The sequence below is a fragment of the Cynocephalus volans genome, chromosome 16 (assembly GCF_027409185.1).
Source record: "Cynocephalus volans isolate mCynVol1 chromosome 16, mCynVol1.pri, whole genome shotgun sequence".
NCBI classification, from domain to species: domain Eukaryota; kingdom Metazoa; phylum Chordata; class Mammalia; order Dermoptera; family Cynocephalidae; genus Cynocephalus; species Cynocephalus volans.
Window position 1 is genome coordinate 45,307,148 of NC_084475.1, and position 13,609 is coordinate 45,320,756.

Below are 13,609 nucleotides of genomic sequence, written 5' to 3' on the forward strand. Positions count from 1 at the left end.
GTATTGGGTTCAGTACTGCAAACTGTTAATCACAACTAACAGCCACACTCTGTATCTATAGCTTAAATAATTAATGCAGCCTTTAACTAATAGTTCTGCCACTGATTGGTAACCTATATTTAAACTCCAAAGACTTAGAACCTGCAAATCTTAGCCTGACCTGACTTATCAAGGTTTCTATTAGAGAGCTGTTAGTGAAATGACCATTACAGCATGTGACTCAAATACTTCTAGGCCAGCCAGAGTCGTTCGTGGTGTATAACTAGTAGATACTGAACCTTGGCTTTGGGTGCAAAGGTATGAGGCTCTCTACCTGGTGGGTAAATTTCTAAGTCTGAATTCAGATCCTACTAAACTGATTCCTTTTATTCCCCTGTAGGGATCAATGTGACCACAGCAGTATCGGAGGTCAGTGTTCCCCCAAAAGGGACTTCTGCTGCCTGGGCCATTCTTCCTCTCTGTAAGTAGATACCCTACCCATCTGGATCCAATGAACTTCTTTAAAACCCGATGGGCATTTCTAGTTCATCTAAAGCCACCCCTTCCATGGCTCCTTATTCTGTCACAGCACTTGTGACACTGAACTACATTCACTCCCTCCCCCATATAGTGCACTAAGTTAAGACCTCATACATTTCTCCTCAGTGGGATCCTCAGCACAGCAACTGGCAGTGATAAATGTCCAACAATTACATGAAAGGTACTTATTGCTTTCTACTTCAAAGTCGTTAGCCTGACTGATCCCCTTTTATAGTAAGTCCCTTTAACCAAAGTACTGTTCTATTCCGCTTTGAAATATGCATAATACTTCACAACAGAGGAGTTGCACTGATGCTAAAATACCTTCTTGAAGAGTTGTAGGACTTATAGAGGGTAAGTTAAAAGTAGTTAAGAATTTTCAACCCCTGGGAAAAGGACTTCTAAAGCTATTATCAGACATGTGAATTATAAGGCATTTTTCTTTCTATAAATGGCCCCTTTGTCCTAAATTACTGGATTCTAAGCTTAGATAGCACACCAGGACCCCCAGAATAGCTCTCCAGATGCTTCTGCAATTTTAATTCAGTTGGTCTGGGGTGGGACCCAGGACTTTACACTTGCCCTGATGGGTGTGGCCAGCACAGCTTCAGTACACGGAATAACACAACCACTGAATTCAACTTGTCTCAAGCTTCTGGCCCATTTATATTCTACATTGGTAGATACTAAGTTATTTCAGCTTTGTACACATGAAACTTTTATTAATGTCAGTTATCATGATTTCTATACATTATCTTTTTTATATGTTCTGGAACTAGACCTCACTTAGTCACGCTCTTTTTTCATAGTCATGCTCTTTTTTCAGTGCTCTTAGTGATGGCAGCAGTGGGTGGCTACTTGATGTGGCGGAATTGGCAACACAAGAACATGAAAAGTATGAACTTTGACAATCCTGTGTACTTGAAGACCACTGAAGAGGACCTCTCGATAGACATTGGTAGACACAGTGCTTCTGTTGGACACACATACCCAGCAGTAAGTCAATTTCGTGTCTTATGTACATCATAGCTTGAAGTGAGAGTTTTTGGAAAGGAGGCCACTAACTCAAGGTATGGCTACTTGGGCTAACAAGAGCCATCAGGATCATGGATCACTGAACTCTTTGTATACTACCTGTATATTAGAGAGTCTGGCCTGTTAGTACATATGTCAGTCAGTTGATAAGCATCTGGACCACAAAGAATGGCAAGTAGGTCAACTTAAGGTCATCACTATAATATTTGAGATATTTTTGGTTATATAAATGCCATGTAAATATTAGCATGGGCCAAGTAGCTTTTTTTTAAAGGGGTTAAATCCATTGACTCCTAAATACTTAAAAGTAAAGTAGCATATCATACATAGGGATCATGTATAGTGGAGTATATTGGGTAAGATTCCCTTAGCCAAAATTACTACATGCTTAGGAAAGTATTCGGTCCCACCTGGTACAGCTAGCTTTTTTTTTCAGCAGTAGTCAGTCACTTGTTCTTCAGCTGAGACCCAAATGGAATATCTGGCCTTCATTTAGGGAACAGGCTGAACAAAACAACTGCTGGGCACCCCCCTCTCAAGCTCATGGCATGCGTGTGTTTTTTCACATTTTTCTTCCAAGGCTTATGATCATTAAGCTGAATAGGCAGAATCTGTCACACTCTTCTCTCTCTCTACCTTGCAGGTATAGTTGGGTCAAGTTAAATGCATGAGTGATTCAACTTACTACTATTTTGTATCTGACTTCTCTTCTAAGCATGTCGGGTCTTTGAATGACCAACTCAAAAGCTTGCTTTTTGAGAAACTAGAGTTGCCACCAGTGAGTAGTCACCAAGCTCATTTCATATTTTTTCTTTTCCACAGATATCAGTTGTAAGCACAGATGATGATCTAGCTTGACTTCTGAGACAAGTCTCGGCCTTTGAGGTCTAAACCAATAATACTCCACTTTGGAATGGTAACCGAGCCAGCAGCTGAAGTCTCTTTCTTCCTCCCACCTGGAAGAACGTCAGGATACCTTTGCGTTGGATCAAGCTTGTGTACTTGACCGTTTTTATACTATTTTTGCAAATAGTCTTGTCCACATTCTACTTCAGCTTTGGATGTGGTTACCAAGTATCTGTAACCTTTGAATTTCTAGACAGTATTGCCACCTCTGGCCAAATATGCACTTTCCCTAGAAAGCCATATTCCAGCAATGAAACTTGTGCTATAGTGTATACCACCTGTACATACATTGTATAGGCCATCTGTAAATATCCCAGAGAACAATCACTATTCTTAAGCACTTTGAAAATATTTCTATGTAAATTATTGTAAACTTTTTCAATGGTTGGGACAATGGCAATAGGATAAAACGGGTTACTGAGATGAAATTGCCAAAAAATTTGTAAACTAATTTTGTACGTATGAATGAAATCTTTGACCTCAATGGAGGTTTGCAAAGACTGAGTGTTAAAACTACTGTACTTTTTTTTTTTTTCCAAGTGCTAAAAAATTAAACCAAGCAGCTTAACCATGGTTTGTGCCTATTCCTCCAGGATAAACTCCTATAAACAGTCTGAGTAGTATGAAGTGTTCTAACTAAATGTATGAGCTATAGCTCTTGCTATTGTATAACTAAGCCTGTAATTGGGTTAGTTTCTCTTACAACCAAGTACTAACTAAAGAACAAGTTACCATTTAATATTTGCTCCCCGAATATTTCTTATTGTGTAAAGGAAGCTCACTTAGTTTGTACCTAGAATCCCTCTTGCTTAGAGGAGAGTTTCTTTTCTCATTAACTTGTTTCCTGATCCAGAAACATGTGCTAAGATTTCTATGAATTCTGTTTCTTCATACTTAAGTCTCTGTTTTTCATATCCTGTCATTATATATAGGTCATGGACAAGTGCCTTCTAAGGCAAGGGAAAGAGCTTTCTTCTTATAAAAGTCTGGACTGTCTCAGCATGGAGATGGCTAGCTAAGGAAGAAAACAAGCAGTGCCATTCTGGAACAATCTAAGGAAGTAGTTCTCAATGTGGTCCCAGGAACAGCAACATCAGCATCACCTAGGAACTTGTTTGAAATGCAAGTTCTCAGGCCCCACCCCAGACCTCCTGAATCAGAAACCCTGGGGTAGGGCTCAGGAATCTGTTTTCACAGGACCTTCAGGTGATACTGATGGAAACTAATGCTTGAAAACCACGGTTCTAATGTGTGACTTCATGGAGAATATAATTGTAATATCTTCTAAATTTTTAGCCTGGCAAGGATAGGACAGATTCCTACTATCAACAATTTCTGGAACTTTTAGTATGAAAAGCAGACAAGGATTTTGAGCAGAAGAAAAAGTAGCACAGGGAGTTCAGTGGGCTTTCCACAGATTGGCCTTTACTGCCTTTCTCTAGAGTCTCAGGGCACCTGGAAGCAGGAGAAGATGCAAGGCTTGAAGCACGGGGAGGATGCTCCAAGTCCAGAGTAAGGTGGGAGGGTCACCTGCAGAAGGTTCAGTGATCCTTCTGGGATTAAACAACTGACACAGTAGCAAGAGGATGAAGAGATGTTTTGAGTAGCTAGATAAATTGGTGGATGACTCATATTTCACTTGCATATGGAATGTAAGGCGGTTGACAACTGGTTAGTCATGGAGATCAATAATCCTAGTTAAAGGGGAAGTTGATTCTGTCCTCTTGTTTAATGGACACTCCCTTGTGATTTTGGTCAAATGGACAAAAGAGAAAGGATAGGCTTGGGCCTTTTTATCATGGGAGGTCTGGAGGTCAAGCGTGCAGAAGGAAAAGGTAGGGTAGGACTGTCTTCTGTTCACCGGTTTCTTACTCTACAAATACTTGTCATACTGAGCAGGACATGGCCTGCTGACAGGAAGTGGCTGAAGTGCCTGTTTGATAGATAGGTTAGCATTCATCGTATCCAAACTCACGGCCAGTTGTTTGAATCATGCTTTGACACTGCTAAGGTACAAAAATCACTGATTTATTTATTTTTTAATTGTAATAATACCAAATTCCCTTTAGAAGCTTGAACATGCCAGTGCTTTCCCCCATTATAAGGATTACACAGTGTTAATCGACTATAAAGCCCAAAGACATAGTTTTTACAAATTAAAGGATTATTCTCCATCTTCTTCTTTTGGATTCTAGTCCCTAATGTATTTTTTCAGGTTCTTGGCACCAATTTCCAACCTTTAAAGAGTCTAAAGTATCTCATTTTTTTAACCTTGTCCTCCCCAGTAAGAAGCCAGGGTACAAGTCATTGTGCCTAACTTAAGAGGTACAAACTCATTTGAAGAAATGAAACAACTTGATATTTCTGTTGAGATAAGAATAGTTGTATGAATAGACCACTAAACAATTTAGCATGGAATAGTTTATGAGACACTGGTGCCCTGAGCTTTATCACCCAAACAAGATCCTATGTGAAATGTGTTTGCATAAGTTTGCTGTGTTTCTGGAGTTTAATGCAGGAGAAGAGAATTCATTAAGAGGTAAAATATAAAGTTTATCAAACACTAAAGGAATATACTTGGAGTTAAATGAGACTGTCACATGAAGTGACTGAAAGTGGGTCCTCCAGAGACTTTAGGAATTTCTAAAAAGCATTGATGATGGATGAATAAACAGATTCGTGGCCTCTGGTAAAAAAAATTCAGCCAAGTCCATGAGTCCAAATTTTTAAGTGGCCTTTGCAAGCCATCTATTTGGCAAGAAATAGTTCCAGTAATTCAACTAGTTCCCTTAAAACATTCTTACAGCTATTTTAAAGCCTTGGTATCATTTCTAAACCTTATTTTAAAGCCTTGGTATTATTTCTAAGCCTTTGGTTCTTGATGAACACAAGGCAAAAAACAATTGAGGCTTTCACTTTGGCACTTGTTTCTGTTGCTTATATCTTTGGAAGTCAGATAACCCTTCTCAAAAATGAGAAGCCAGGCTTTAAATCGCACAACTCTAGGGCATTTAAAGGACTAATTCTTCAGCTAAGAACACTATAGAATCAGAAGACCCACCCAAAGTTTACCTTCTAACTATTTTCATCCCAAACCAAAAGATTCTGGTGGGCTTTTACTCTTTTATCGTGTAGTCTAACTAGAGGAATTTTCTAGAATTCTTACCTAGTAAAATCTAACCTAATGAAACAATTTATTGTTTTGAACCCAAACAAAAGCTACACTGTGCTTTCAATGGTGGTGAAACTTGCAAAAAGCTCACATGCTTTTGTTAAGTTAGGGCCTAAGAACGAAGAATACAACCTGCTAATCTTGATCCCTACATATGAGCACGTCAGTTTTATAACCAATGTTTAGCCTGATTCTTTGGGGGAATTGAGAATTGTATATCCATGTTTCATTCATATCCTAGACCTAAACTGTGGAAGTTCAGAAATACAGAAAAGCAGAAAAAGTCTTCAAAGATCTGTTGTTTCCGTGCACAGTGGGGATGAGGAAGAAACAAAGGCATTTTGGGGACTGACTTCATTCAAATCCAGCATGGAGGTTTCCAGCTCAGAACAGCTTCCTGTGAAGATCATCAGCTGTCCTTGTATACATCACTCACATCTACCTTCACATGTGAAAAGTTAGCAGCGAGGTCCTAGGTGTGAAATTTGAGAATCCATAGATAAGCTACTGAGAAACTAATCACAGTAGTGTTACAGCTCTCTGTGGCAGCTCCTGAATCTTGTGCAGCATTTCTGAGCCTGCCTCATTTAAGAAGCAGGAATGAAATGGGACACTGACTCAGAGTCCTCTTGTGAAACTCCTTCCATGCATGGACACCAAGGCAGGAGTGAGACAGGCTGAGGGTGGGGGTTCAGGCTCTACAAGGTACCCTGTGGCATATCAGAAATGGTTCTCTTCTTCACTGTACTTAAGGGAAATGTCAGATGGGCAGCCAGGTGGTTCTGTTTAGAAGCAGTAGGCAGTGCAGTTAACAGCACAGATTTCTGTGGCAGTCTTGTGTCTGATAGCTTGAGCAAGTTACTAATACCCTCTGAAAATGGAGATGATGGGACTATTCACTGTGATCTGGTAGGGATTAAATGAGATGCACACAAAGAGCTCAGCACAGTAACTGGCATTAGGTATGTGCAGGGCAAACGTCACTACTGAATGTCTCTATCAATGACAAGCCTCTGTATTTATTGTAGCACAGTCTAGGATCTGGTAAGTAACTTTACCAGTGAGAGTTACAGATGACTTTATTCATTATTGAGTGTAACATGCATAGACCTTGACCCAAGTGTTCTCCACTACACCTGTCTTATGAGATCTAAATCTGAAATTTAGGTAGTAATATCACCTTGTATAGTTAAGAGGGCTTAAAGGATTACATGGAATAAACTCTAGCTGGTATCCTTCTGCCTCAGTCTTTTGACTTAATTCCTAGGACATGGAAACAAATATTTTGGGGCCTGAATAGTCTTTCGATGGCTGCCAAAGCACTTTAAATCTCCTATAAGTTCCTGCCATATGCTTAATGTTGCGCTAAATACTCTCATGCCTTTTATTTGATCTTCACAACAATCCTAATAGGTAAGTATTAGCTCCACTTTACAGATGTAAAAACTGAGGCTACAAATAATACATGATTACAAACCCTTTGTGCTCACTGTCATTTCTTCTGAGAAGCAGATGCATGCTGTGTAAAGCTTAAGCTGGCTGTTGTGTAGTATGTTTGCTGGCTCCACTTTATTACTGATTTTAGGATGATCGAGCAGTTTCTCAGGTGTCTCAGATGCATTTTATGGCTGGTTTGCAATGTAGTGGTGTACTGGAAGTGTAACACCAGCATGACTACATCAGGTCAGCACAGAATTACTGTTATGTGTCATGCCATCAAGATGCTAGACAGTCCAGAATTATTTTTCCTGGCCATCCAAGTGAAGAAGTAGATTCCTGGGTTGTATATAAAAGGATAAAGATTCACTAAAGGAATTTATAGATAAGCAACATTGTTCCTGTGTACAAGATATTGGGGAAAAACAAGCTGTAACACAATAAATCTTAAGTTTTAAGGCTCTCATATAGGGAGTGACATGCCTAAGAAGACAGGAAGATTGTGGCTTGGCAACTGAATGATAATGTTGGAACTCCAGGATTGGATCTTAGGTATTCTGGAATCTACCCTGAGACCTGGATACTTCTCAATCTACACACATGCACAGGGGGAATTTTTGAACAAAATGACTGGCTTTGACAAAACTATCTAGCCCTTCTTAAATGTCTCTTGATATTGAAATGTGATTTAAGAGCATGGAACACCTCAGGAGTCCAGTGCATACAACCAAATTATCCCACTCAGGATCTTCGGAAGTCTAGAGGCACATGTTGGAACGTGTTCAGTCCTGCTGACCTGTAGATACACGTTTTCCTTTTATTAATGTACTGTACCCTTAACTTAAATAAAAGTTTATTTTTGAGATTGTTGCAACACTTTCTTTTTTCTGGAGATTTTCTAAAAGCTTTTGCTCAAATCTTTCTCCGTTTCTCAACTGAATCATTGGAGTGACTCATCGCCCCTTTCTGGGAAACAGCTAGGGCCTTGCCGGCCTGGACTCTTCAGGCTGAAAGAAGGAGAGATGTCCCCTTTCTTGCTGTACTGAGTATAACAGTTAGTGCCTCATCATCGGCAGCCAGTGTGTCATCCTCTCAAACTACCACCCCTCCCATGAAAGTCTAAGCTCCTATTCCCAGGGAATATGAGTCCAGAGCTTCCTCCCTGTAGGTGGTTCAAAGGAAGATGCCTCAGAGTGGCAGACAAGACAAGCTGTGAAAAGTAAGTAAAATCATTTTGATACTTTCCCCTCATCTGCTCTTAAATTGTCCATGTTGAGGTTCATTTATAAGGCTAAATCTTTGTGAGCCTTAGCAATATTCTGCCTGAAACTTTTCCAAGCAATGGCCCCCAATTGTGTGAATTATTTTGGCTGCTAAACCTGGAAATTGACTAAGGGAATCCAAAAGAGTAGTGGGGGGGGGGGGGGGAATTAGTAAGTTGAAAGAGAGACTGTCAAAAAAAAAAAAAAGTCTTCAAAAGCTCAGAGTGAGTCCTTAATGAGGGAGATGTGGAGTTTTTTTTGAGTTGTCTATTGCAACAGCTTTGCATTTTCTTGGGTGTAAGTCTGGATTTTCTTCCACTGCTAAGCTGTGGCCACCAGTACGTTGCTTACCATCCAAGCTTCTGTCCTCTTCCGAAAATCATGACACCCACCCTCATAGGATTCTCATGAGAGAAAGAAGCAGTACATATAAAGTGCTTCACTCAGATAGCAGGTGCTATTTTTATAGTGCCAAAAAAAATCCTGATTCATTAAAAAAAAAAAAAAAAGTAGTAAAGTAAAATCCTGTATGTCCATTTGGGGATATGATTTTGATCTGTACTTTTCTATTTAAATCCCATTTGCAGGTGTTCCTTGTTAAATCTCCCCTTGAAAATGCTAGCATTTGTGAACTTTTTTTACTCCAAAAAATCAAGATTAATCATGCTGCACCTATTAGCTTTGCAGAAAGCCTCATGTGTGTGACCCTCTGCTGATTAAAGAGTACAGGCGATTGGTTTAAGTTCAGCAGTTATTCAAGAAGTCTGTTTAATCAGTGAGGGAAGCAAATTATATCACTCGAGGAAGTATAGTACACTCTGTATTTATTATGCTCAGCAAATAAGATTGGCCTATGATCTAGGAAATATTGGAAAACGCTGAGTTTCAGGTCTGAACATTTAAAGCCATAGTGTCTAATTCAGAGGTATTTCTTGCCTACGAGTTGATAGAGAGCAGAGAGTATGTTTTAAGCCCTTAATCATTGTTTATGTTTTCTTAAATTCACTTATTCACATGGGAAATTTGCTGAGGATTAGTTCTTTAAAGTTGAAAGCAAATTTGCCTTTTGGCCTGACCCCAAACAAAAGCCCTGTATTTCCTAAGAACAACTTCTAAATGTTGGAGAATGGTTTTAGATAACTAGATAGCAATTGGTATTCCTCCTCGGGCCTCAGAATACATTCAGCAACAGTATCTAAAAGGTTCCAGGGCAGTTTTATAATCAGTATATCCTATACTGAGCATCAGTTAGGCAGAAGTTCAAAAATTTCTTGAGCTTTTAATGAAATTGAGGGAAAATATATGGATCAGCTCCAGAAAGTATCCCTCCCCATACACACACACACACACACACACCCACACACACACACACACACACACACACACGCTACATGTGCTGTCTTTACTTATTCATTTGTTCAGCACCTTCTATGTGGCAGCCATTGTTCTGGATTCTGGGGAACCAGGGAGAGCACGACAGGCCAAAGCCCATCCTTCATGGTTCTTATTCTAGTTGGGAGTCAGGCAGTGCTAAAAGCTGTGAAGGAAAACAAAACAGAGTGAGGGAACAGACAGTGACAGAATGTGCTATTTTAGATAAAGTGATCAAGGAAGGCCTCTGAGAAGGAGACTTAGAGAACCTGGAGGAAGTATCGGGGTGAGCCTAATGAGGGCAGAGTAAGGACATAAGTCCTGAGGCAGGAAATGCTTGATTCATCTGAGGAAAAACAAGGAGGCCTTGCAGCTGGAGGTGGCACAGGCAGAGTGGGAGGAGAGAAGGGAGCAAGGACCAAGTGATGTAGATTTCAGAGGCCATGGTTAGGACTCAGGATTGTCTTTTAAGAGATGGGACAGCTTTAGAGGGCTTGGGGCAGTGGAGTGATGTCCAATTTTAAAAGGATCACACTGGCTGCTTTGTTGAGAATAGGCTGCATGGAGGCAAGAGTGAAAGCAGGGAGACAAGTTAGGAGGCTATGACACTAGTCCAGGCAGATGGCCATGGCTTGGCTGGGCTGGTAGGGATGGAAGAAAGCTCTGCTCCACATCCAGCTCATCACATGAGGGGGTATGTGCACAGGTCGTGTCCCTGGAGTGAAGAATGTGGCAGGATAAGTGGTCCCCATCCAGGGGACTCTAACTCGTTCCTTTCTCAGTTGTGCCCTCTGCCTTGTGCCAATATCAGCTTGGCTGCCCCCTGACTGGGTAGGGATGACAAGCACAACCCCAGCCTGGGAGGAAAAGCTTGACAGGGCTGCATGGAAACTGGAAGGAAAGCCATGCTTCTCTTCCCGACCAAAAGATGTCAGAATCTGGAAGAAAAGAGCCTGGAGCATTAATCCCAGTCCGCAAAACTGCAAGGGCTTCAACTAGTCCAAGTGAGCCCCATTGTACCTTCAAGGTAACAACCTTCCGGGAACACATTTTGGCAGCATCATTTTGGTGTGGAGCTCTGTGCTAGCTCCTGAGTAATGGCCTCTGGAGAAATGTTTTTATAGATAGCACAATTTTTTTAATGTAATGGCTTTAGACAGGAACCAGCAGTATTTTTTGTCCATCCAACTGCTCCCCCCCCCCCCCCATTATCTGCCTGGTTCCTAAAGGCATTGGAGAACCATCAAACTACTTTCTGTAAGAAATTTTAGAATCCCTGTATTTCTGAGTTAAAAGGGACACCAAGGTCACTGAGTGTCATATATGTCTGATACAGCAGGTAACAGGCCCCAGCTGAGGAAGCAAAAAATAGGAAGCCTAAAGTTACTCCATAAGGAGACCCCCTACAGCAGACAATGTCTCATGTCACCCACAGAGTAACAATGACTCTCATCATAGGCCTATAAATTCAGCAACAGCTTGTGAGCCTTTAGTACAAAAAACAGGAAAAGATACAGTTTTGGAAAACAAAAGCCTCCTAGGACCCAAAACTTGAGGAAAGAGTTTTCTTTAATGTGGTAAGAAGTGAGGTGAATCTCTGAACTGCATTCGTGCATGGCATCAGATAGAAGCCAAATATTAACAAACAGTTTGTGAAACAGAAAACAGCCTCTTCCCAGAGGTGAGTCCCACTACCTGCTTCCATTCAGAAGAGAAACCCAAGCTGCTGAAAACCCGAGAGGACCCGGCACATCCCGAGAAGCCTGCGCTGAGAACAGAGGCCACACGTGCGGTCCCCTCACTGGTCCTCCTCCGCGGCGGGCACTGTGTTCCCAGCACTCTGTGAACTGTCTCCGTTACACCACAGGTAAGATTTCAATGAGCCTAATGAATAGTGCCAATTCGCCAAAAGTGGCACACCAATTTGCATGCAGTCTCAAGTTCTCTCAGAAATCCAATGAAATTGGGGTGGAAAAAAATTATTTAAAACCCAAACTAGGGCCGAGCCCGTGGCGCACTTGGTAGCGTGCTGCGCTGGCAGCGCGGCGACGCTCCCGCCGCGGGTTCGGATCCTATATAGGACTGACCGGTGCACTCACTGGCTGAGTGCCGGTCACGAAAGAACGACAAAAAAAAAAAAAAAAAAAAAAAAAAAAACCCAAACTAACTATAGTTTTGTTTTTTGTTTTTTGCCTTGGCAGGAGGGCTGGGAATGACCCTGGGAAAGGAAATTTCCATACTGCTAGGAGAGAAGGACAATCTTTGGATTTGCCAATGGAGGTCCTAAGCCAAGTTTGGGGCGTTGGGTTCAGATGGCTGAACTGTTCTGTGTGCTCTAGACAGAGAATCAGGTCAGGGATGGGAAGTTGCCCTGAGGTGGAAAGGTTGAGAAGGGGGCGTGGCCACGCAGGACGGAGAAGGGGCGGGGCCACGCAGGGCGGAGAAGTCGCAGAGGCACGTGGAGTGGAGAGGAAGTTTGGGGTTCAAGGTGACAGACAAGAGGATCATGTAACATGCAATTTTGCGATGCTTACGCTTCCTACACTGTAAATCCTTTCACCTCCACGGTCCTTCGTTAAAGTCCATGGCACACTCTAACACCTGGTGTGAGTGGCTTTTGATGATAATCATAGAAAGGAGCTCAGTCCTAGACCTGGGTTGACGTGGCAGCAAAACAGGGAAAGGACTTACAGAGCAACCCATTAACTTAACTAACTCAAGTCTCTGCAAGAGCTTAGACTTAGAGTGCGCAAGCACCCCCAGAGACCTTTAGAACTCTTTGGCTGAACTTTCTACAGGATGTAAAATGGAAGTTCAAGTTCATAGTACCTGGAGCTTAAGGGGCAGAGTGACTCCAGATGATGTCATAAGTTACTAAATTTATTAGGCAGAATCAGGTTGCCTTTTAAATGATATTATGCATCCAGGATTATGCTAGTTGGTGTACAGAACTTATTATAGCAATGGCCTGTAGGAACTTGGAATATTTCAAACTATGGAATCATCTTTCCAAAGTACAAATATGACCATGTCACTCCCTATCTTAAATGACTTTCATTGCCTGTGAAATGAAAGCCAGATCCTTAGGCTCAGGCTCAAGACAGCCATAACCTGACCCCTTCTGCTTAGTCTTCCTATATCCAGCCAGTTTAATACTCTGGTAGCATTCAACTGTTTGTAATCTCTCCCCCTGCCCCCGCCCCCGCCCCATACTGGCGTTTCCTGCACAATGCTGCACCTTTGCCCCTGCTTGTCCCTCTGCTTGGAGTGCCCTTCTCATCTTTCCTCATCTGTCTCTTACTCTTCTTCCAAGTCTTGGCTCACATGTCACCTTCTCCAGGAAGCTCTCCTTGCTGCCCCAATTTGGGTCATGTGTCTCTTGTCTACACAGCATATAATTCTATAGTAACATGTGTATAATTATGCTGAGATTGTCTAGCTATGTGTGTAGCTTCCTGACTGAATGAAATGCAAGCTTCTTTAATGCAAGAATTTAGTTTTGGTAATCTTTGTGCATAGTACAAAGTCAGGCACTTCTTAAGATCTCAGATACTGATTGCTAAAGTAAATTGATCCCATGAATGCAAGCCTTAGATTATGTTGTAAATAAGGCCTCCAATTGAGCATCATCTCTTGAAAGAAGTTACCATGAGAGGTTATTCACCTACCCCAATGACGTCCTATGCTCCACACAAATTGGAAGTCCCTTTGTAGGAGGTCCTTTTCAGGGAGTGCAAAGCTAACTTTCGCATACATACTGTTGTAGCAAATCTTAAATCTTTGAGGGTATACTTAATATTTTGCAACAGCATAAATCATTGAGTTTTCCATCAGGAAACATAATAGGTTGTCATGCTGGATAATGCCATTTTGAGATCCTCCATGTCTTTCCTATTGAGAAGGTCTT

The 13,609-nt window shown here is 41.5% G+C and overlaps 1 protein-coding gene across 4 annotated transcripts in view; it reads left to right on the top strand.

Annotated features, from left to right (window-relative positions):
• VLDLR (very low density lipoprotein receptor) overlaps window positions 1-7,899 on the top strand; it is a 36,091-nt gene extending 28,192 nt beyond the window's left edge. For all 4 annotated transcript variants that reach the window (XM_063080336.1, XM_063080334.1, XM_063080337.1 and 1 more), the window contains 3 exons: window positions 380-460; window positions 1,346-1,515; window positions 2,377-7,899. In XM_063080336.1, coding sequence (XP_062936406.1) covers window positions 380-460; window positions 1,346-1,515; window positions 2,377-2,412 — 287 coding nt within the window. In that variant the 3' untranslated portion in view covers window positions 2,413-7,899. The remainder of the gene's footprint in view (window positions 1-379; window positions 461-1,345; window positions 1,516-2,376) is intronic.
• The last annotated feature ends 5,710 nt before the right edge of the window (window positions 7,900-13,609 follow it).